The sequence below is a fragment of the Spermophilus citellus genome, assembly GCF_964194105.1.
Source record: "Spermophilus citellus genome assembly, chromosome: 14".
In the NCBI taxonomy this organism is placed as follows: domain Eukaryota; kingdom Metazoa; phylum Chordata; class Mammalia; order Rodentia; family Sciuridae; genus Spermophilus; species Spermophilus citellus.
Window position 1 is genome coordinate 103,784,692 of NC_138194.1, and position 25,131 is coordinate 103,809,822.

A 25,131-nucleotide genomic window follows, 5' to 3' on the forward strand; every position below is an offset into this window, starting at 1 on the left:
AGGCAACGTGCGCCACACAACCACACTCAGGGTCGGACGCTGTGCAGCATCAGAACAGAGAGAAGAGCCGAGAGCCCAGGGATGCGTGGCGGAGTCACGGGTGTGAATGGCGTGCATCAACACACTCCCGCATGACTCGAGCTGCAGGAAATTCCAGGACAGGCCAAACCCTGCAAGATAAACAGAACGGGAAGGGGTAGGACATGAGGGCTACTCTGGGGCTCGGGGCACTAGGTGGCTACTTGGGGACGTGACACCACGAGACAGATGTGGAAACTCAAATCGTGAGCCCTCGGCATCTGGGTCTCACTGTGTGCACAGCAAACCTGCCATGGGTAGAAAGAAGCCTGGCAGGAGGTGCCTGCCACACACACCACGAGGTTTCAGAGAGGCGGGATGACAGGCACAGACCCTGACACGTGGAGCGCAGTGTGAGAAGCCAGTCACGGAGGGCCACACTGTCAGACTCCTTCCAAAGGGAAAAGTTCAGAACCAGCAAAATCCCTAAAGCCAGAAAGCAGGCTGGGTTGCTGGGCAGAGCAGAGCTGGGAACGGAAGTGCCTGCCAGTGGGCATGGGCTCTTTAGGAGCTGGAAGAATTCTGGAACCAGAAGGTGGTGGTGGCCAAGCACCGTTTCAGCACCCAAGAGCCACTGAAGTGTACACTTGGTAAGTGAACCAGGTCTCAAGCTGTGACACATGCCCCAAGTGGCCGCGGCTGCAGGCAGGCTGGGAGGATTGGTCTCGCCTCCACCAGACTGCTGGTGGGTGCTCTGCATGTGGTCCCACACTCAGGACCCTGCACCTAAGAGGCACCTCAGATGCCACCACTGAGGCTCTCTGAGTCTCTGCCAGGCACACCCGTCACTGTCTGCAAAGATGACAAACCGAATGAGCGTCATCACCTAACCAAGAAAGCTGCTGGAGCCCCCAGGTGAACTGAACACAGGATGCAGCTCCTTAGAACAAGGGGGCCAGAGCGGGCAGGCTCTGCCAGGGCAGACCCTTACTGAGTCCCAGGGCCCAGATAGACCCAGATCATCAGACCTTACACACAGGCCACCAGATGCCCAACCCTAGTATGGCAACCACCCAGAGGAGCATGCATCTGCAGGTCAAATGGCCAGGAGTGACCAACACATCTAGTTCCCATTCCCGGCCACCCTCCTCTAGCCTAGACAAACAAGCTCATCCGGTTTGGCTCAAGATCATTGTGTTCATTTCCACAATTTAGGAAGTGGGATAACAAGGCCGATCCACCACTGGGGTCTTCACCTGGGGAAAAGCTCCCATCCGTCCTGAGCCAGCTCCACCAGCCCTAGAGCACCCAGGACTGGTCATGCCAAGTCAAGCCACCAGAGATAGCCTGTACTCTGGGAAGTCAGGTTCCTGGACTCCCAAGCTCTGTTGCCTTGGGTGAAATGAAGGCCCCTGACTCCCTGCATCTGTAACAAAGTACCCCCTTCTGGGGGTGGCCATGGGGAGCGCATGAGCTAGGACCGGAGCTGATCCACGCAGGCCCCATCTGGTCATCCACATGTGAGCTGCTCCTGACCCTGGGTAAGTCAAGTTTCTCTTCCCAAAGCCAAGGCAGGGGCTGCCTGACAAGCTCCAGGATCTATGATCGCAGAGCCCGGCAGCGCTCTGACCATGGTTCTAACACCAGCTTCTCCCGGGCTGGGCTGGCAGCATCCTCTGCAGAAGAAGAGCCTTGTAGCAGGAAGGTGCCTTCCACCTCACCATGGCACCTTGCTCAGTGGGCTTCACCCAAGAACCTCCGTCTCCTCAACCACCATGCCTCTGAGGGCCACTGCAGCAAGGACGGAACGTGGCACACAGCAAGCCTGGGGGAGCATCAACATGGCGAAAGGTGCCAGTCCCCTCCCCAACCAGCCCCTCCTCCCAGCCCTGTGGCCCAGCCCCAGTGTCCAGTGCCCCACCCGACTTCACCCCACGCAGCTCACCACCCAGGGAGCTCACCAGAGCCACAGCTTCTGAACAGCCACCAAGGCTCCCAACAGGAGCACTCTGCAGAAGGTGACAGGGAAGCCCACTTGTCCCTATGCCCTAGGGAGGAGAGCGAGACCCTTGAAAGTCCTACCCCCATGGGGCGGTTCCAGAAGGCACCAAAGGCCAGGGACCATATGAGACAAAAGAGGGCACCTGGCCAGCCATGGGCAGTGTGAAGCAAGCAAAAGGCTTCCTGACGCAGCAGTCTCCAAGTGCCCCCTCGTGGGGCAGGCTAGCGGCTATGCTCAGCCTCTTGGGCTCCCAGCTCCATCTGCTGGGAAGGAAGCCTCCCCAGGTACCAGGCAGGGTCCCGAGGTTCCACCCTGCCCTCCCAAGACTGAGCAGGCTGCCTACGCAGCACCCAGCAGAGCGGAAACTGAGCCCTCCAGCACCTATTCCTATGAAGCTGTGGTCACAGGACAGCGACGTTGACGAGGAGGGGCAGGAGCAAGGGACTTTCTGAGACCTTTGCTGCATACTCACCTGATGCCAAGTGCTGTCCAGTGCACTTCAAATGCATTCACCCACTTCCACCCCCCACAAGGTCACAGGTGAGAAACTAAGGCACAGAGAGAACTGAGGAACCCAAAGTCACAGAACATCCCCCGTGGAGCCAGGCCTGGCTCTCGGGCCAGCGACAGACAGGGGAGACACGACAGCCCAGAACACAGGTTCACAAGGTCACACAGCAGGAGAGGCACTGCAGGCACTCTCTCAGGGGCACTAGGGAGCTGGACAAGATGGCAACATCCAGGAGCCTCCTGCTGGCCAGACTGCCTTGGGAACAGCAGGAGAGAGGACCCCAGGAGGCTGTGTCCCTTTTCCAGGGCACCCCTGCAAACACCCACTGCCCCAAGCTCTTCCCCACCTCCCCCAGCCCAGGCTGATCCCACTTCTCTTGGCAGCCCACCAGATGGTCACCCCTGGCTCAATCCTCTCCTCGCCAGCCACCCTCCCAGCAGATGACCCTAACTCTCAGGTGAAACAGCAAGGGTGCAAGTAAGTCACCTAGTGAGGACATAATTCCATCAAATACCACAGCAGAAAAAAGACGGGAAAGAGCTCGAGGGTCTGAATGATCACCACCAAGCAGTGGCTGGTTTCCTTCCTCTGCTGTGAGTCTGCTTTTTGGAAACTGAGATAAAGCTTTTCCAGTGCTCTTCATCCCACCCTTACCCACACGCGCGCACACACCCCTTCGCCTTCAGCTGCATCTCCACAGGACCCTGCTGCGCCTCATATCCCAGCACTACAGACTTGTGTCCAACCAGGGCCGGGAGCACCAGCCTGGCCCAGCCCACAGGGCTCCAGGTCGTCTTCAGAATTACTGGGGCACTAAGAGGATGTCCACAGAACCAGTCCAGCCCCCGAAGGCCACGGACAGCCCGAGGCCAAATCAAACCCACTTCTCTCACCAGCTCCTGCCCACTCAACACAGGTCCCCAGGATGAATGACTGAATCCCCAGCAAGGACTGAATGACTCAAGGGCCTCCCATCAGCCCTGAGGACGCTCATGGCCAGACTAACCCCTTCCAGCACCCAGTGTGGCTTCCTCCTTTAAAAACCTGCCAGTCCTCTGAGGCCTTAGAGGGTCAGGTGTTGGCTGGAGTCAGAGCTGGGGGCAGAGGCAGGTGGGGTCTTAGAGCAGCCCCAGCCCCACTGGCGAACCTCTGGCCTGTCTCAGAGGAAGGAGGAAGCAGAGGCCAGGGCCAGCCTGGAATGAGGTGGCGACCGTGGCACCAGGAGCTGCTCACAGCAGACTGCAGTTTCCTGTGGGACAATCAGTGGGATGGTGGGCCCTAGGCTGGCATCCCCTCTCGCTGGGGCCCCAGGAAAGGCCCCCGCCACATGGGTGAGCAGGCTGCCCAGACTCAGAAGCAGCAGGCATTCTGGGGTCCCTTGCTCAAGCTGCACGTGGGAGACACTGAGTCACAGAGCATGGTTCGTGCCCACACCCCCCTCAGAAGCTGCCCAGTCCTGCCCCCCCCCCATAGAGTAGGCTGCAACCCACTCCCCTGACTGTACCTGACACCTCACACGCCAAGGCACACGCTCGGAGGCATCGCGCCAAGGTGGAGGAGGCCTGGCTGTGCCCAGACCCACTCAGCCCTGCCCGGCGCCAGCCCTCGGGGTCTCCACGTAGGTGAGCTCGCGCAAGCACGTGTGTCTGTACATGCCTCAGAGCCAGAGAGAGGCAGGGCCCAGCCAGGGGAGCTGCGATTGCATGAATCAGTGTTGTTATAGCAACTTGGATTCCACGTCAGACAGACTGCCAGCCGGGCACCCCCAGGCACCTTGCAAAATGACGTCCGGAATCAGCCATGGAGAAGCGCAATCACTAGCAGCACAAAAGGGCAGTCAGGATGTCCACAGTGCATGCCTCCCTTCCTCCTGCCCGCGTTGCCTCTATGCCAACCTCCTCCCTTCCTGGGAAGGGAAGCATCCAGGTCCAGCTGTGCCCACCACCCAGCTACTACTTCTCACCACGTTCCCTCTCCCCAGGACAGCAGAAGCAAAGGAGCAAGATGATGACGCTCAAGTCAAGCAGCAGAGGCAGGAGAGCCCCCATCTGCACAGGCTCCGAGCAGGCTGTGGGTGCAGGGATGGAGGACAGTAAGGCGAGGGGAAGACCAGAGCGTGCCCCGATTCACTTAGGCACATCCTGCTCTGGAGGGAAGTCACTCCCCTCACCACACAGCATAACTCTGGAGGAGAGAACGGGACAACTCTCTACACTTGTGACTGTCAGGCTCACGGCACGGGGGCTTCTACTGTCAGCACTTCCCAGCCAGAGAGATGAGGCTCAGAGATGTCAGAGCCTGCCCCAGGCCACCCAGTGGGCCAAAGGCCTGGGTGGAATCCAGACCCAAGTCTCTTTCCCCTAAAAGCTGTGCTAGCCCTGTCCACCGGGCTTTGGCACCTGCTCTGAACAGCCATCACTCCAAGCTGCCATAGCCATAATCCGGGAGCGTGTCTGGGCATTCATAGCCTGGCTCCCCATGAGGTCACCGAGGATAGGCACAAGCTCAACCTGATGAGCTTGCAGCCAGTGGAAGGGATGTCATGTAGCCACCATACCCAGGGCAGCTCTAGAGGTCCAGGGGAGGACTCCCAAGAGAGGCACTCCATCACCACCACAAGCTTTGGAAGACCCACCCCCCCCCCCAGGTACCAGACAGCTGGACCAGGATGGAAGAGGTGGGGCAGATATCCCTCCATCTGCAGCGGCACCGGCACAATGCCAGAACCTCCTCAGCAGACTCAGCCAGCCAGCTCTTCAACTCAGCTCTGAGCTTCACACTCGGGAGCCACCAGCACAGGCAGCCAGCCTGGCAGTCCCGGGAGGCCCACAGCATGGCCAGAGGCAAGAGCAGGAGAGAATCTGGGTGCTCCACCAGGAGCCCCAAGGGCTGGATGGGGTGGGAGCAGTGATGGAATGCCCAGGAGTTCACAGAGTTTCAGAAGCTCTCAAATAACTTGAGGAGTCACATGTCTCCCTCAGGCTGGGGAAGTGGTCAGTGTAAAGACACGACAGATGACAGTTCACCCACTGGCAAACACTTGAGCAGACTCTGCCTGGGCTGGGGGGCTCGGAGCCAGTGACAGACACACCTCCCCAAACTACACATACCGGGGAAGGATCAAGACATCCTCCCTTGTACCTGGGAGGTCCTCACAGGGCCTCAGCCCCCGGAGGCTTGGAGTCCCCTTGCACACTGACAACAACCAAGCCTGTTCGGTCCCCCTCCTCCACCACAAGGCGACACTGATAAGTCTGCTTCATCAATGCAAAGGATGACTGCTCCTCTCGGCCCTAGGGGCTCTCTTCTCCTCTCCATAACTCCTCTCTCCTCCAAAGCTTTTCCTGCCCTCAGCCCCTCCACAGCTGCCCTCGCACCAGCTGATACTGAGCGGCACTGAGCGGCAGGCCAGACCAGTGGCTGGGATACCAGGGCAACCCTGTGCCTCCTGCCACTTGTCCAAAGGCCTGCAGGCAGGAGGTGCCAGGTGGACAGGACAGCTACAGATGCAGGCTGCAGATGCAGGGCAGGCATCCATGCAGGTACTATCCATGGTGCTGAGAGCAGCAGTCCCTGAGCCTCCTGCTGGCCTGGCCCACAACCCCTAGGAACCGCGAGTGGTGCTATCAGGGTTGGCAGCTCTACTGTCCCAGCAGAGAGGTCAGGGTGTGGGTGAGACCTCCCATTTGCAAGTGCCAGAGAAGGCAGGCTCACACTCTGGGGGGTCATCAAAGGGAGGGCCCTCATGGCAAGCAGACCTGGCAGTATATATTGGCATGTCTTTCCTATTTCTTTCTAGAAATCACACTCAAACAACAAGAAGAATGCTCCCCAAACTAACAAAGAGTTTAAGAAGCCAAACTTCCTATTTAGACAAAACAGGAAATGCAATCCAGACCCCGACCTCAGGTGAGGGCTGGCACCCAGGCAGTGAGCGAGTAGACAGAGCCTTGCCAGGAGGGAACAGGTGTGGGCATGGTGAGGCTACAAGGCCTGGGAAGCAGGTCTAGGGAGCACCCACAGAAAGGCACTCCCCCTGCATGATGGGCAGCCTGAACCAGCAAGGAAGTGGGCCTCCCATGAAGTCACCAAGACCAAGCAGTGGAGAGGGGACCGGCCACATCCAGAATCAGAAGGACCCAGCAGAGGTCTGCAGGAAGCAGCCTGCCTCTGTGCAGCCCCAGGGAGAGCACAGGACTCGCAGAGCTGCCCAGCTCCCATCCCCATCACCACCCCATCCTAGACGGGGGCTGGGGGGCTCTCACAAAGAGCCGCCCAGGAAAAAACCAATTCATTCCAAAATGAACAATAAACTTGAACAGCCAACAACAATCTTGAGAAAGAATAGAGTCACAGGTCACACTCTTCATGATTCCAAAACTTGTACAAAGCTGCAATCATCACAATGGTGAGCCTGACTGTGGCACAAAGACACACATGCAGACCCAGAGACTAGGACAGTCAGCCAGACACAACCCCTCATATACGGCCCAGGGATTGTGACGAGCTGCCGAGACCATTTCACAGGGAAAGGAGCGTCCTTTCTGCAAGTAGTGCCAAGTAAACTAGCCACATGCAAAAGAACACCACTGGACCCCAACCCTAAACCCCACACCAAGGCGAACAGGAAGCACACCCCACAACTGAACGCAATGCGTGGGAAACAGGGACCTCCAAGACAGAGTGGCAGTGGTCTCTAGTCATGACACTCGATAACAAATGACAAAAGAAAAAGGCAGACAAATGAGACTTCACCAAAATCAGGACTCCTGTGCATCAAGTCCACCATCAACAGCAAGGAGGAGACAGAGACTCCTACAGCCTGGGTGAATTCCTAAGACGTAATCAAAACACAGTCAAAAGCATCACAAATGCCAGAGACTCAGATGGTGGGCAAAAGTGAGGCAAAAAGAAGGAAAGCAAATCACTTGTACAGGGAAGAAAAACCAAGCCGGTCAGGTTTTTCCAAAGCAACCTTCCAAGTCAGGAAAGGGGGAGTGATATCAGCTAAAGAGTCAAAGCCCAGCAGTGCTGACCCACAGCCCATGCTGTCCCACACTGCCCTGTGAACCCACAGTGCTGGGGGACAGCAGTTCCCACCAGCCCCCCAAGAAAACACTCTGAACAGGCTGTCAGCGGGCGCTGGATACATCCACCTAGTGCTGGATGACCAGGCCAGGCAGGATTCCGGAGACAGCAGGCCTGGCCGAGGTAGAGCCTGACCCAAGCAGTGACAGCTGCAGGGACGAGAGGGGAGAGAGGAAGCCAGCAAGCACCAGAGCCGAGGACAGCATTTAAAGCTACAATCCAGTCACAGAAGACAAGAAGATTCCACAGCACAAAGGCCAACCCAGACAAAGGACTATGGGTGACTAAAGCTGGGAACGGGAGCTAGAACACCAAGCACAGTAACTGTACAACTGCCCAGAGAAGTGGATGAGCGTCCTACTGCTGGCACATCAGATGGCCAAAACTTAGCTTCCAGAGCCTGCTCTGTGGCAGCAGCTACAGGTCAGGGTCTCCAGGCTGGGCTGTGCCTCCTGGAGCAGGGAAAGCACCTCAAGGTTCAGGCAGACGCAGGTCCAGGTGGCTGCATGACTGAAGTCTGTGTCCTGGCCCATGCCAGGGGGCCGGGGCCTCAATTCCAGACCCCTCTGCACTCCTGAATCTTGGGGCCAGCAGGGGCTGGCCAAATCGTTCCCACTTCTGCAACTCTGCCGGCCCCGACCCATCTCCCCACTGATGCTACAGAGTTCTCTGTGTTCAGGACCAGGTTGGGGAGCCCTCCCAGGTGATCCAGGACAGCCCACCTGTCTACCTCACAGTTCATAAACATAAGCACATCTGCAACTTCATCTTGCCATTTAACATGGCACACTGGGGGGAACACGGCATGCTCTCAGGTGTCTTGGGTTAGAGTCCATGGGAGAGGGACACTGAAAGACAACACAGAGATATTATTACAATATCTCATGTAGACAAAGGCACCGACTCCCCCCAAATAGCAGAAAAATCTGATAAACTTTAAAAAAAATACAAAAAGAATGGAAAACTGAGTTAAAAGACTTAAAAGTAAATACACACACACATGCAAAGCAGAAGAAAACTAAGATCAAACACATCCGAACTATCAATAAAAATAAATTAGTTTAACTAGCAAAAGAAGAAAGATTCTCAGGTTGAATCACAAAGAAATAAGAGCTTACATGACACGTAAAACAAGGAGTTAAAAGGGGAAGAGAGGCGAGGAAAGCCACGCAGGGCAGATCCAGGAGTGCCGTCTGCAGGAGCAGTGGGCACACAGACAGTCAAACAGCTGTGCGCCTGGTAAGCAGCCACCTGCCAGCAGCCCTGAAGAAGGTGGCGAGATGCCCTGCTCTTTGCCACACCAGGAGGGCCGAGGCCCAGTGCAGACCCACAGGCTGGAGTCACACAGTGAGATGTGAGCCTGGTCAGCCTTTGATGTCCATCCACTCTGTAAGCCAGAACAGAGACTCCACCTTCTCCCCCACCACACTGGAATGGCAAGGCCACAAGCAAACCCCAGGACCAATCGTGCGCAGAGAGCAGAGCTGGAACCAGTGCCCAAGGGCAAGCAACGTGTCAACAAAGTGCTGACGAACACAGGAGTCAGAAGCCTCCACTCCAAATGTTCGCGCTTGCTCCTACAGCTCCTGGACCACAAGAAAAGAGACTTACTGCCGAGCCCCAGAGCAGCAACAACGCAGGGAAATGATGTCCCCCAGGACAGCAGCAGCAACCCTGAAGGTCAAGACTTTCTAGAAGGAAGGGAACAAATGAACCAACCACAAACCAAGCATTTAGAAAAAGGGTGATGAAATAAAATGAGGAAAAGCAGAGGGACTAATTATTAGCAAAAAGTAATCAGTTAAAAAGTAGAAAAGTAGTTGGATACAATGGTGTACATCTGTAATCCCAGCAACTCAGGAGGCTGAGGCAAGAGGTTCCCAAGGTGAGGCCAGCCTCAGCAACTTTGCAAGACTTTGACTCAAAGTAAAAAACAGAAAGGATGAGGGACGTGAGTCAGATAGCACCCCTGTGTCCAATCCCCATTACCAGAAAGAAAGAAGAAGACAAGCAGAAATAGGACAATTCTTTTAAAATCCCAAAAACTGAATCTTCAAAGAAAAATTAACACAACAAAATGGAACTACTAGCTAACCCAACCAAGAAAAGGGAGAAAATGAGAGGGAAATAACCACAGAAACTGAAGAAATCAGGAGTCCTAGGGGTCATTTTACTTAAGCTTTCATGAATAAACATGATGAACTGGAAGAAAGTGATAATTTTCTAGGAAAATGTAAGCTTAAAAACCAATCCCACCCAAAAAAAGATTTAAACAGAATCTTTTCCAAAGAGAAATTTCTTTTTTTAATCATAAAAGAACTTACCCCCTCAAAATAGAAAGGCCCCATGTCGACTAGATTCACAGGTAATGCTATTGAGCCATTCCAGAGTATGGCAAAAGAAATAAAAATTTTACATTATTTTTATGAAATAAGCATAACATGGACATCAAAACCAAAAAGTCACACACACAAAAAAAAAACTTCAGAGCAACTTTACTTACCAACAGCAATACAAGAACAAACACTGACCACCAGCAGAGCATCCCGCAGCACCTTAAGGAGACCAAGGCCATCACTGTCACTCACCATACTCACGCATACCAGGAAAGACTGCGTGATTATGTGATTATCCCAACATGACTTTAGAAGGCAACTGACAAAATCCAACAACTCTTTATTTTTTAAAAAAGGACTCTCATAATAAGAAACACAGGTTCTGCCTTTACCACCTACCTCAATCCAAAGCCACCTTCTGCTTAGGAGGTGACACCAGGGACATCTCCAGTGGAGCAACCTGGGAATCACCCTCCTCTGAAGCCCTCAGGTCACAAGATGAGGTAAGAGAAAGAAACTGGGGGTAAAGCTGGGAAGGAGAAGGCTCCCCATCACGGGATGAAGCTGACATGACGAGATGCCTGGAGAACCCCAGATAACCAACCCAGATCAACAGACTTCAGAAAGGTGGCCACAGACAAAGGGACACCCAGAAATTAAAGACACTCACACACACAGACGAAAACGCAATCAAAGAAAACTCCTTGTAATTATAACAAAAGGACAAAATTCCTGAGAATAAGTAAAACTTGATTCAAAGCACACAAAAACCACAACAACCAAAACAGCATGGTACCAGCAGAAACACACAGAAACCAGAAGAACCGATGGAGAGCCCAGAAAAGCAGAAACACACAGAAACTAAAAGAACCCAGGGAGGGCCCAGAAACAGAGCCTCGGGTTACAGACAGGGATGTCAGCAGAGTTTCCAAGAACTCCCGGTGGGAGCGCACAGGCCTGCAACACCGCACTCACAGACGAGGCCCAAGGTGCCCTTGAAAAGGACAGCAGACCTGAGACCGTCAGACCTGCTGCCAAGGCACCAGAGGAAAACACAGGGGAGCCATGCTTCAGGACGCCGGCCTGGGCAGCTGCCTGTGGCTGGGACCTCAGAAGCAGACAAAAAACAAGAAAGCAGATGACTACATCCAGCTAAGAAGCTGCACAGGGGGACACAGTGAGAACCTGCGGAGCGGACAAGACGTGCAGAGCGCACCTCTGACAGGAGGGAAAGCCCAAGCTCGTGAGGAACCCCAGCATGAAGGCACACCACGTTACTGAGACACGGCAACAAGCTCAACAGACGCCTCTCAAGAGACGACGCACTCTCCATCCGAAAACGCCAGGGAGACCCCGGAGCTAGGACCCCACCCTGCAGCAAGGACGTGATCAGAGAGAAAGAGAGCAAGTGCCGACCAAGGAGCAGGAAAGGGGCCCGACACCGCCGGGGCCCCGCAGGTGGCGGAGTCGGAGGCTCCTCACACCCCGAGAGGCAGCGCGCAGTCAGAATGTGTCATGCAGCCGGTGCACAGCAGCCAGGAACGTGCGGCCCGAGTGTCCATCGGCTGAGGAGTGGAACAGGAAAGTCCCTGGGTGTTTGAGAGAAAGGAAGTCCTGTGGTCTGTGACAGCGGGAAGACTCAAAGACCCTTCATTAAGGGAAACAAGCAGGACCAGAACACCCAGGACTGCGGGGCTCACCCACTCGGCATCGCAAAGCCACCTCCGAAGCAGGGCCAAGGGCTGTTAGCGTGGGTGACGGCTGGGGAGGAGGGCAACAGGGACAAAGGACTGAGGGACAAGTAGGTTCAAGAGAGCCAGCACGCAGCATTGTGCTGTGCTGCCCGCTCCTGCGGAGGAGAGGAGGGGCGAGGCCCGAATCCCGCCAGTCCCACCACCCTCCAGCAGCGCCACACCCCAGGTCGCACACCACGAACACAAGCCATTTTAACAAGAATTTTAAGCACTACTGAAGAACAAATGGGACTATACTGAGAAGACATACAGCATGCTTGAAAAGGGAGACTCCGTGGCATGAGGACACCCTCTCCCTGCGCTAGTTTATCAGTTTAACCCAATTCCAAGCCAAAACCCACCAGGCTCGGGGTTAGTGCTGTGTGTTGTGTACATGAGTGTCAGCACCTGTGTTTCCAGTGGAAGGCCGGCATGAAGAACAGACAAGCAAATTTAAAGTTCATATGTAAAAATAAATGAACCAGATAGGCTCAAAAAATCTGACAAAAAAGCAATGAATTCGGGGGCTGGGGCTGGGGCTCAGTGGTATAGCGCACACCTACCGTGGGTGAGGCACTGGGTTCCATCCTCAGCATCACATAAAAATAAATAAATAAAAATAAAGCATTGTGTCCACTTACAACTGAAAAAAAAAAATTTAAAAAGCAATGAATTCTTTGGTGTATTAAAACAGCACAAAGCTGGGCTGGGGATGTGGCTCAAGTGGTAATGTGCTCACCTGGCATGCGCAAGGCGCTGGGTTCGATCCTCAGCACCACATAAAAATAAAATAAAGATGTTGTGTCCAAGGAAAACTGAAATATGAAAAAAAAACCTCTCTCTCTCTCCCTCTCTCTCTCTCTCTCTCTCTCTCTCTCTTTAAAAAAAAAAAGTAGCACAAAGCTTTAATAATCACAATACCGGCTAGGATGCACATCAGCCAACGGAACAGCCTGCAAGAAACCCACCTAAACCGAAATGGAAATTCAGCATGTGACTCTGCCGGAGGAGAGAATCAGCAGGAGATGTGAGTTACCCGTGGTCTGGAGGAGACAACCGGGAAGTCATCCAGAAAGAGTCAAAGTCAGAGCTACAGGTCACTCTGCACACCAGGACACAGACAAATCAGTCGAAACTGTAAAAGTGAAACAACAGAAACTAGAAGAAAATGCAAGACTCCTTTATAAACTCGAAGCTCCTTCCAATAACTATAACTCAAAAGCCAAAGCTTCAGCTTGAAAACCCACAACCTGACTCCTTCCAAGCTTCTGCAGTGACAAAACAACAGGTCAGGAGGTGTCCCAAGGCAGGGAAATCAGCTGAGCTCAGACCTCCCGGGGCCAAGCTGCAGCACAGACCAACCACCAACATTCACAAACACACCCCGGAGGAAAGGCCACAGAGGAAACATGAATGGTTTCCACTCCTGAAATGATGCCCAACTCACAACAAAAGGCAGGTGCACTCCAAGACGCAGAACCCAGCCTGGCAAACCCACTGGCCATGCTGGGCAACACAGCATCAACACCTGAAGAGCTACGTGACATGCACCTGTGACCCAGCACCTGCTCCTCCCGTGTGTGCTGGGCCAAGACAGGTGCAGCAGAGCAGAGAAGGCTACTGTGTCCTACATGCCCATCATAGAGGGCGAGACGCATAGTATGAGCACATCCACACCAAGGACCACAGGAGCCGGCACAAGGAAAGGGAGTTTGGGGTCAGATGCAAAGAACTCTCTCCCCAGCAGGACCGAGTGTGTGGGAGGTGGGGGCAGCAGTCCACCAGGGGATGGCCTGTGGAAGGCGGAAGGAAACTTGAAGATTCACAGCAGCGTTTTCCTGACTGCATCGTGAGGCATCGTAGAAGGAAGTGTGGGAAGGCCACCACACAGTCACAGTGGAGACCAAGGCTAACCAGTGGGGATGTGGAGACCTGAACTTCCCGCTGCGTGCTTCTTCCCATGTCCTTACTGTTGAATTACCTGAACAATTCAAAACACTAAAATAAGAGGTCGCCACATATTTCAGCTGTGGACCACCCACGCTGCAGAACAGGACCCAGCAACATACAAACCACTACGGCCCAGGCAGGAGCTCCAGAAAATGAAGCAGTGAGTTCCTGGAGGTGGCTCATTGCTTGGCTCCACCCGGCAACACTCGGAAGTGACGTGGCAGACCTGGGGAAAGGACAGTGGCTCCTGGGCACCAAGTAGCAGTGGGTGGAAACAAAGCAGGTACGGCCCAGAGGGCATACACCCCAGTGAGGCTTCTGGTGACAGAGCCAGAGACCCCTCCTGGGTACACTGTTGTGCTAGTTCTCCAAGATGCTATACAGGAGATGCTGGGCAAGGGTGCTCAGGAAGGCAGTGCCTCCTTACAACTGGGCATGAAGTAACAACTGCCCCACAGAAGGTCTCCTTCCTTTTAAAATGGCCCTGCAGGGTTCCAGGCTAACAAAGAGCAGAGCCAGGCTGGCCGGATCTGTCCCCTCCACCTCCCTGCATCCTGGTGGTCACAGCAGAAGATCCATGAGCCCTCACATAGTCTGAATGCTCCTGAGGCAGAGGGGGTGCCAGAGGACTCGCAGGGGGATTATCCAGGGAGGAGGGTGGCCTGTCCAGACCACAACACCACATGGCCAGATGGCTCACGTGGGCATTGCTTGATTCAGCCACCCACGATCTCCAGTCCTCCTGTCAAGGGAGCATGGTGGCACTGTGCTTCCCATCCTAGTCAGGGTACAGCCGTTTGGCTCCTCTGGCCACAAATTCCAAATTACCAATGGACATGGACCTTTGCCTCCAGGCTACTGAAAGCTGGGGCTGTCTGCCAGTGAGCATGACCTGGCCTGTGCCCGTCCACCCACATGTATGCCACCCCTCACAGCAACATCCACCAGCTGCCTGGTCTCACCTGCACACTCAGGCCTCTGGCACCAAATAAAGACAGCCCCATGAGCTTCAGTGGGACCACACTGCTGGCCCTGACCTTCCCCAGCCTCCACAGCCCACACACACAGGTGAGGTATCAAAGCAGCAGGCTCAGGTGGGCAGAGACCCAGAAGTCCTGTTGGGATAATGGAGGCAAAACACGGCTGCAGCCCACAGCAGCAGGCCACTGGGACAGACAGCTCTGGCCCTAGCCACTCACTGTCCCCAGCTCTCAGTCCACCCTACCAACAGCACTCAGAAGACACCAGGCCTACTACAAGAGTCTCTGCAGCCCTCCTAGACCATGAGTGAGAGCCATCTCCTGACCATACAGACAAGCAGACCAAATCAGAGTTGCTCTGGTAAACAGGAGAGGCTGGTGCTCGAAGAGAGGTGACTAGAGCCCTGACAGTCCTGAGAAGCAGCTAACCCCATGCTCCCATCCAGGACCTGGACCCCTGCAGAGAGCAAAGCAAGGTAGACCAGAAGGCCCAACCGGATTTGACTCCCAGTGCTATCTGCATGTTTTGGGGGGGGTTCAGTTCTTTTGCAATACTAGAGATTGAGCCCAGGGACACCCTACCACTGAGCAACAATCCCTAGCCCTTTTTATTTTTGGAGAGGGCCCTGCTAAGTTGCCCAAGCTAACCTCAATCAGTCTCTGGAATTCCAGGCCGACACCACCACACATCTCTGCACCTAACATAAGGTCTTGGGAAATCACATCACCTCTCAGGCCAGAGAGAAAAGGACTCCACTTCCTTCTGAGCAGTGGCAACAAGACCACCAGCCCACTCAGCTCTGAGCCATGAGACATTCCTCAGGGCCACTGCAGCACTGACCACTTCCTACCCACCAGCATGGCCTGGCCACATCCCCTGCCAGACACGCCTCCACTCACAGCATCTGGGCTGTGTCCACAGAGCAAGGTGCACAGAGAAGCCAGGCCTGGGGACAAGTCTCCACAGGGCAAGACCAGGGCAGGATTTGCAAGCCAGGCTCCCTTCTGCAAAAGGGGGGTAAGGGTGTGGCCTCGGGGACCGCTCTGCAGGCAGTATTGCCCTCGTCAAGCACCTACTGTTATCAGGTCCCCAACACTCCCTATCATTTTGAGGGGTGAAGAGCCCAGGCACTCAGAGGCTGAGGCCAAAAGCTGAAGCTGAAAAGACAGTGCTCCTCCAGCTGTATGCCCATGCCTGAGTGTTTACCGAGTGCCTACTATGTGCACTTTCTTATATTGGGGATGCAAAAAAAAAAAAAAAAAAAAACCCTGCCCAGCCCTATACTCAGCATCCAGCACAGGAACAAACACCCGGAGTCCACACGGAAGGAGCCAGGCCAGACATTTTATTGATACCTTGAGCCTTCTCTCTGCCTTGTCTTTCCCAGAGGAGACAGATGCCAGTCAAGGTGCCAGGCCCTCAGGCATGGGCAGGCTTCCTCATGCTTTAATAAGTATGGTGACTTCCTCAGGGAAGTCACCAGCTGGGACCATTCCAGGTAGAGGACAGCCCTACCAGACACCCAAGGACAGGCTGGAGGCAGCTTTGGGAAGTCAGTCCAACCGATTTCTAAGGCTGGAAGGAAAAAGTGCAATGCCAAGTGAGAGTCTGACTTTATGTGGCAAGGACAGGGCACCCTTAAGGACTTTCAGCCAGGGTAACAGGGCCAGACAGCCACCAGGCCAGAGGAGCCAGAACATTAAGAGCAAATTAAAGAGCTCAGGCTGGAGGCTGAGGACCAGCTGGGAGCCCCCTGCCACTGAGACTCACTGGATCCTGTACCAGGAAGAAACAGAACCAGCGTCCTCCCAGCCTGGCCCCCGTGCCATGCTCATTAGCACCCTCACTGGGGGCGACAAGCAGAGGAAGGAGGCCAGACTCCAAGAAATGAATCCAGCCACTCATCAGCACTGCCACTAAGAGCCTTTGCCGAAAGGGCAGCCAGGCCCAGGAAGGGCTGTTGTGTTGTGTGCTTTTTAATGTTGGGAGAAGTGGTTCTGGGATTCAGCTTTAAAATTATGTTCCTTTCCAAAGACATGGCCTAAAAGGATTGTGGATCTGGGCAGAGGGCAGTCAAAGATGGTCAGGTGGGACAGGGTGGGAGCTGCACCCCTTTTCGCCCTCACCAGCTCTGCCCAGGGCAAGTTCCTTGTGCTTCCTGTGGCCATGATTCCCTGACCAGACCTCAATGCCTGGGGACCCCCAGGGACACCTGGCCCTCAAGTTCCCCAGACCACATCCCACTCTAAGAGTCCAGCATTCCTTGGGTACAGGCCTATCTGCACTCCTCAGACCACACCCAGGGTCAGACTTAGGCAATGAAAGGCCAGGCAACAGACATGGACAGACAGATTCCCTGAGTATGGCACCTGCCCCACAGCCCTGGAGCTGGAGCTTCCCAACTCAATGACTTATCACCTCCACCGCCAGGGGCCAGCCACAGCCACCATGAGTTTCTTCTACCTACCTCACAGCAAGATCTCCTGGGAAAAGGAATCCCGAGTTTTGCCCCATTCTCTCCATCAAGAATGCCAACCTGCACACCAGGACTCCTCAAGCCCTCAAACCTGTACCACATTCTCAAGAACATCACCTGGCCAGGGAGGGAAGGCCAGGACAAAGACCTCAACAACACAACAGCCACCATGGCCAACAACATCTCCAGCTCCCAGCACACCTTCCAGTTTGAAAAGCTTCTCCCAACCTAGCCATCCCAGAAGCAGAGGAACAGGAATACAAGGCAGGCAGGTGGCACAGCAGTCGATACACGCAAGGACTCCCACCATGAGTGACAGGGTCAGAGGAGCCAGACCATCAAGAGCAGGTTAACGTGCCCAGGATGTAGGCTGAGGCTTCAAGTGATGACCTGGCCTTACCTGGGATAAGCTACTCAACCCCAGAAGTCTGCCGACCTGGCTGTAGAAAGAAGCAGCAGGTGCCAGCAGATACCCAATGATAAACAGTAGTACCAACTACTGACAATCCAATGATGGTCAGTTCTACCCCAATCCAGGAAAAGCAGACCACGCCCTGGAGGACTGTGCAGAGTGACTTGCATCCCTGGGGGGTGAAGAAAGGCAGACCCTCCGGGCTTGGGGCTGCACTCCCTAACCTCCCCCAGCCCCTTTTTGCCTTGGGAGTTCTTCCCAAATCAGATAGGTAAGGACTCCTGCTTCCCCAAAGGCTGAAGTACAACACCAGAGAAGCACGCGAGGCAGGGTAGAGTGGAAAGAAAGGCTTTATTAAAGGACAGCAGAAAGGCCCCCAGCTCCCAGGGAGAAGGGGATCCAGGGAAGGAAAGGTCTTCCTTTTGTATCTTTTTTTTTTTTTGTCTTCCTGCATTCCTGATTTTATTTTGCCTATCTCCCTCTATCTGGCAGGTGATGGGGGATGCAGGTGGGAAGGACAGAGGGCGGAAAACGATGGGGGGGGGGAGTGAGCTGGGGGAGTGATTTGATTAGTGTCTCCCCATTTTGCTGGAAGCTACTTCACTAACAGGTCTTTGGGATGGACCTGGGCCTTGGGAACATTAACATTCCAATCTCCCAGGTGTTGTTCTGGCTTCCCAGGCTCAGACTGGACTCCATTTTCTTTATTCAACTCAATATTAGACCTAATTTACCTAGCTACACTAACTACCTGTCTTTAAATCTGGCTTCAAATCCCTCAAATGATATCTCAAAAGGCCCTGAGCATCCATGACTCTGAGATGGCCATGCTGCCACCCACCCCATGGAGGCTACTGGGAGCAAGAGCAGGGCTCAGGAAGGACTGCGGATCAGCAAGCTTTTCTTTATTCAGGATTCAGCAGAGGATGGGTCAAACACCTGGCCTACTGGGCAGAAAATGGCAGAGGGCTGAAACAAGGGTCTGGGTTTCAGGCTTTGTTCAGGGTGAGACAGGAGGGTACTTTAGGGGGTCCAATGCATTGGGGTTGGCTGGTTAATTAGGGTAGGACAGTAGTGTGAATAGGGAATTTCCTGGGGCTTATGGTATCGGGGTCAGCTGACCCATTTGGGTGGGGGTCAGGTGCCAGTGAGTTCCTTTTGGGTTTGTTCACTCTGGCCAAGGCCTGGGGTTTAAAATGACAAAAGCTTAGGGAAATGTCCTTGAACTTATTCTCCATATCCTTCAATACACTGATCCTTCACCAATTTTTCCCAATGACAAGACAGGCCTCAGGAAGCGATATCCCTAAACTTTCCCAGATATTGACCACGGACCCCACACCCTCCATCTGGCCCAAACTGACAAGCCCATTAACGGAGTCACCTCTCAGTGTAACCTATAGAAGCCTAAACTCCCTTTTTGGCCAGTGGTTCATTTTCCACCAAGAAAGTGGGTCCATCAGAGGCGTCACTCCGTCCTGAACAAAGCTGTGCTGATCCATGAAGTCTGTCTGGCCCAGTCCTTCTGTGCTAACAAAATCAGAGGCAGAAAACAAGACAATCTTCTATCAACCCAGCAGAAAAAAATAATAAAGGTTTATTGGGCCAGAATACCTGGCCAGGGTCTCACAGGGCCCACAGAACCACCTATCCCTGCTCACTCATTTCCAGTCAGGGAAGGCCACTCTCCCATAGCCCAGAACCCAGGGACCCAGTGAAGGACATGGAGACTAGTCCAAGGACATTTCCCTTCTGGCCAGTTCCCCCACCAGTCTTATCTGGGGTAAAATCGGTGCTTTTGTCATTTAAAAGCCCAGGCCTCAGCCACAGTAAAGGAACAAAAAGGAACTTGCACCTGAAATTCCACAAACTACTATCCCACCTATACCCAGGAGCTACCTTGCAGTCCCACCCTAAAGGAAGCCTATACAACCCAGACTCTTGCTTCAGCCTGCTGCCATTTTCTGCCCCATTTTCTGCTGCCACATCACTGATTGACTCCAGCAGGGCCTCCGGCCTTGTCATTGGTGCTTACAACCAGGATAACAAGCAGCCCGGGCTGCCAGCCCAAGAAGGACTCAATTGCCCCCAGCTAGTCCATCGATCCACCAAAGTGGGTATGGTGCTGCTACCACTACAACCCAGCCATATAATGCCAAGCCCCGGGCCCAGACAGGCCTGGACACTGTTAGCAATAGCCACAGGCCCTGGGTGGAGTCTGACCCAGACCAGAGCGCCCTCCCCCACTTCTTCCCACAGCTCCACACACGGGGTGGGTGCCCTCTCTGTGCCCCCTCACTGACCACTCTCTATGTCCTCACTCTGTCAGGTGAACAGCAGTGTCCCCACTGAGAGCAGGAGAGCCTACAAGGCAGCCCCTTCCTGCTGGCCACTGAGCCCATGCAAGGCAATGGTCTGAGACTATCCTCACACAAAACTCTCATCTTTTCAGATAGAGGTCCTGACCACAAGGGCTGTGGCTGGGGCCCTGCCAATGACCCTGTCCAGGTAGGGAGACCACCCTAGCAGACCATCCTTGCTTGCCTGTGGTGACCACAAAACAGGTTCAAGTCCTAATAGAGCCCACCCATGCCAGGAAGGAGTCTACCCAGTGCAATCTGGTGAGCCAAGCAGAGTCATCCTCACCCACCCTGCACTCGGAGAATCCTATAGCAGGGATAAGGCCTGAGAAACAGCTGCAACGGGCTCTGAGGACAGCCCTGGATGGCAGACCCAGCAGCTGAGCCAAGGCCTCCCCAGAAGCCCCAGCCCAAGTCAGCTCCTCCAGCAAGGGCACCACCCAACCATCTTCAGGAAACTCCTACAGAACTTTGGACTTATTGGCAAAGTCGCACCTCTGTACCAGAGGACTCAGGCCAAGACAACTCTTCCTATAGAAGGTTCTCAATGGCTCCTGAGCAGTATTCACAAAGCATATTGGAGTAAGAATGGTGTCAGTTCAGGGTCAACTGTGCTATGACACCCCCCACCCAGCCACACACATTTCAAATATCCACCAGGGCCAGGTCTCACAGGTCCTGGGCCACAGTGACAGATAGGGAGTCAGAGAATAACTGCAGTCCAACTTCTCACCAAAAATCTTGGGATAATAAACCTTCCCTGCTGGCCTCAGTATACCCTAGTAGGACAGGAAACAGATGCTGCAAACCCAAACATCAGAATTAATAGGCAACAACTGAAAATAACCCCTGAAGAAGAGTCTGGCCTTGTGCCCTTCCAATCTGTCCACTCTTTCTCCCCTTTAGTCTTTTGGTCACTCGGTGCCCCATCCACACATCCATCAAATACTCAGGAGCCAGGCGGCGGCATCGGGCATGATGGCAAACAGAGTAGTCAGAAAGCTGGTCACTCTCGGCTGTTAACCAGCCCATTGTTACAGATGTTGCACTAAAGTCAGAGTCTGAGGAACATAATTCATTACAGCTGGACTGAGCCACACAGGCCGAATTCCATTCATACAACCAAAACAAATCCCACAACCACAGGAACACTTTGTGCATTAAAAAAAAAAAAAAAAATCGGAATGATAAAATGCCCAACAACCTCGGAAGCAGTACATAACATCTAGGTCTGGTGGACGGTGTCTTAGAACTTCAGTTAAGGGACTCAGCCAGTTCATCTTCCAATGGCCCAGACTCTTCATCAGTAAAATGGGGATGGCAGCAGGCCCTCCCCCAGGGGGACTGCTAAGTGGGTATGAATAGTATAATCAATGTTAACGCCTGCAAAATGACCCTCCTGTCTGCCAACCAGACCTCGGCCACACAGCCTAATTCAAACTCCACAACCTGGGAAGACCCCCTCTAGGGCCACCACCACATACTGAAGTCTTGCTGTGAATGGCCAGGTTCACCTGTGGTCACGGTCTGCGCACCTTTTCTCCCCTCTGGGAACTCCTGCTCGGAGGTTCCCAAATCTTGAACTTCCATACCTGCACTTCTCCTTCTGCCTTCTCCTCTCACAGCTCACTCATTCATCAAAACCTGCCCAGTGCCCACCCTGCTCTGGATGCTAGGCTGGGTGCTCAGGGCACAAAGGCAACCAGGGTGGAAGTGCTTGAGACAAACATGCAAGTACAAGGGCATTCAAAGTGGCAGCTCAGCACACACGCCCACACGCATAAGAAAAGCCATGCAGTGTGCAGAAAACAAGGACCTCTACAGTTGCTGTGACACATGAAGCAAGAACTGAACAATGTGGCTGGAATCCTAGGCAGAAGCCACATCCTGACCTACCCTACCAGCAGCAGGAAGCCATGGAAGGGACTTGAGGAAGCCTGCCTGCCCATGAGCCCCACACCTAGATGCCTGCCCAGGTCTAAGTTGTCACTCCAGTGCCTGCAGAGGACCAGGCCTGAGGTGTGTCCAGAAAAGACAGGCTGGGCAGTCAGGGCAGCCAAGGGTGCTGGATGTGCACAGACCATGTCAGCTGAGGTGAGGGATGGAGGAGACCCAGCCAGCAGGAAGCCTTCTAGGATCCACCAGCCTCCCACAGCCATCTGTAATCACAACCTGGCTCCTGACCCTACACTGTCCTTTGTGTGCCGCCATGCGCTGCCCAGGATCTCTACCAAGGACCTACAGTGTACCAGGCTGAACCACATCACAGTGTGGTTTAACCACCTGAGGCTATTAACAAACTTCATTTCTATCTTTCCACCTACTACTGTGCCCACATTGAGGTATGGTAAGGAACAATCCCAATCTCTGCCTCACAGACACTAAAGACAGTAAACAACCAGAAAGGTAGCAATGGTCAAATAAGAAGGGCTAGGAAAGATGCAACAAGATCCGAAATACCAGGAGACAGGGCAGGAAGTTAAGCCAGTGACCAGGAGCCCATACCTGCAGAGGATAGGATCTGCCTGCAGGCTGGGACCTAAGGGAAGGACAGTAAGGGGTTCAATCAAGGAAAAGGTACCATGTATGGCTGGAATGGAGCCTGACAGGGTGAGGAGCAGCACCCTAACCTACAGAACTTTCCATGATGTCCCTATCAGCACTCTGCAATCCAGCAGCCACCAGTCAATGTGGCTTCACTTTAAGGTCAATTTAAAAAGCTTTATGTGGCTACTGGCTGCCATCCTGAACAAAATGGTAAGAGTTCCCAGGGCCAAGGGAGAAGGAGATGCCAATCTGAAAATAACAGGTGGTCCCTGGGGTAAGTCCCCAAAAACGGCACAGATCAGAGCCCCCTGGAACTCCCTGGGATGTACCTGGCCCCCAGTACCCACAAGGCACCTTGCACAAGTTCCAGAAGGGGCAGAGGATATGCACAGGCGCTTAAAGTCTCCAGCAGCGGCTGGAAGGCAGGGTCCACCGTGGAGCCACGGGAACCACACCTGACAGCAGCCAACAAGTGGACAAGGGGACGCCCCTGGCCCAGAGCGGTCCACAGGGGTACCAGCAAGACGCCAGGTCAGGACCCATCCGAAGCTGCTCTGGAACCGCCCACAAGCCCCGTATGCTGCACTGGAGACCCTGGCCACTGTCCCCGGCGTCCCCATTCCCCTCCCCGAACTCTCTCCCCAGACTCCGCAGACCCCAGGACCCCGTCCCCTGAGTTTTTTTTTCCCCCCAGACCCTCAGACTCCCTCCCCGGCTTCCCTGCCAGGCTCTCTCCCAAGACCCTCGACTCTGTCCCCAGACTCCCTCCCCGGACTCCCGGACCTCCTCCCCTTCGACCACGATCCGCCTCCCCGACTCTCCCCAGATCCTCGGACCCCGGGACCGCCTCTCCGGCGGCCCCGGTCCCCCTCCCAGGACTCTGTCCGCGGACTCTCTCCCCAGACCCCCAGATACCCTCCCCGGACCCTCTCCCGGAACCCCGAACTCCCTCCCCGGCGACCCCGGACCCTCGCCCCAGCCCGCTCCCACCGGGCCCGCTGGAGCCGCCTCCCCGTGCCGCCTCACCTGCCTGGGCACAGGGCGCTGGGCGGCTCAAGGCAGGAGGGCGGCTCGAGGCAGGAGGGCGGCTGGGCGGGCCGCGCACCCAAACATCACGTGACGGCTCTGCCAGCCAATGGCGCGCGCCCGCCCAGGCCCGCAGACTTCAAGCCCCAGCGTGCCCCGCGTGGCCGGAAGCTGCGCGAACGGCGGGCGGCGCGGCCAAAAGACCCGGGCGGGCGGACGCGCGGACCCTGTGCCTGCCCGGGAGGTGGACCTCGGACGTGCCTGAAAGTGAGGGCTCCCGCGGGTGTCGGGAACCGGGAGTCGGGTTGTCACGCTGAGCAGGCTGCGCGGGCCCCTCGTGGGCACTCGGACGAGGAAACCGAAGCCCAAGACAGTTGAAGGGCCCTTGCGAGGACCTTCGCTCAAAGCAGCGTGCGGAGTGGGGCGTCCACGGGGGCGCCCTCCCTCCTCCGCCCTGGCCCCGGGCTCCCTGAAGGCGCCCTCCGCCCGCTGGGTGGCCCACGGGAGGAAGGGACGCACGCGGCCCCTGGAGGAGCTGGGCCAGGGGATATGTGACAGTGGCCCTGGTGCCCGGCATCCTGTCTCCCCACGCCCACAGCCGGGGGGAGGGGGCGGAGCGATGAGCCAGTCCCTCTCTGACACATGGTCCTCGCTACTGCTGTCTTTCCATGATGGCCATTCTCCTTAGGCACAGGTCACACCTGGTGGCAGCGCAGGGTGCCAACCTGCAGAGGCCGCTGAGTTCCTATGAACGGGCTGTGCCCTCCACTTCCCTGGTCTGCGTGAGGATGTAACACTGAGCTTGAGGAGTGCACACCAGTGTGTGTGCTAGCGTAAGTGTGTCCATGCACACATGGGAACAGCAGGCCTCTGACCCAGGCAAGCCGCCTCCCCACATTTCAAGATGCAGTGTAGTCACAGCGCCAGGCTCAGAAAACAAGCTCCAGCGTGACACCTAGCAAGTAGTCTCCCTGCCAGGGCATTGAATGCCACCTGAGGGGGGGGGGGCAGTAAAGTAAAAGGAAAGAGCCAGTGGAAGGGTGTCAGTGTTGTCTTTACTGATTACATTACTGGGGAAGGAAGAGTGGGCCTCCCTGGAAACCTGGAGCCTGCTAGCCCCTCACCCCTGGGGCAAAGGCAGCAGGCGGGGTCTCCACAACCCAAGGGGCACCATTCAGGCTTGCTGCCTGGCACAGTTTCCCGTTCCTTTCTTGCCAAATCTCATCTTTGAAGCCTATCCTCCATCATTTATTCATTCCACTAATCTTTATTCAATGTCAGACAACATGTTAGGCTCTGGGGATACCATACAATTGGATTTGGTTGCTAATGACAGAAAACCCCAAGTAACTGTGGCTTAAACAAGATCAGTGTTTGTTTAGCATTCAAATCCAGAGAAGGCAGCCTCAATCATCAAGACTCTGGGGGCCTTCACTTTTCTTCAGCGATCTCCAGACAGGCCTTACTCATGGTGGGATATGACTGTTGAGGCTCCAGACAGGATGTCTGCTTTCTAGTCAACAGGGAGAAGGAGACCATGGAGAGGCATGCAGGCATACTCTCCACAGCCTTCTAAGGATGCTCCCTGGGTTTTGCACACTCCATATCTGCTTTCACCCCTTGGCCAGAACTAGGTCCCTGGGTACTTCTGGCTGCAGGGAAGCTGGGAGATAACTGCATCCTGGGCCCCT

The 25,131-nt window shown here is 54.8% G+C and overlaps 1 protein-coding gene across 5 annotated transcripts in view; it reads right to left on the bottom strand.

The window, feature by feature from the left end:
* Nucleotides 1–24,109, bottom strand: part of TSNARE1 (t-SNARE domain containing 1) — a 113,067-nt gene extending 88,958 nt beyond the window's left edge. For 2 of the 5 annotated variants that reach the window (XM_081266747.1, XM_081266746.1), the window contains exon 1: nt 23,702–24,108. In XM_081266747.1, coding sequence (XP_081122873.1) covers nt 23,702–24,017 — 316 coding nt within the window. In that variant the 5' untranslated portion in view covers nt 24,018–24,108. Of the gene's footprint in view, nt 1–23,440; nt 23,565–23,701 lie in introns of those variants that run through there. The other 3 variants (XM_081266748.1, XM_081266750.1, XM_081266749.1) reach the window with 3 other exon arrangements.
* Nucleotides 24,110–25,131: the final 1,022 nt, after the last annotated feature.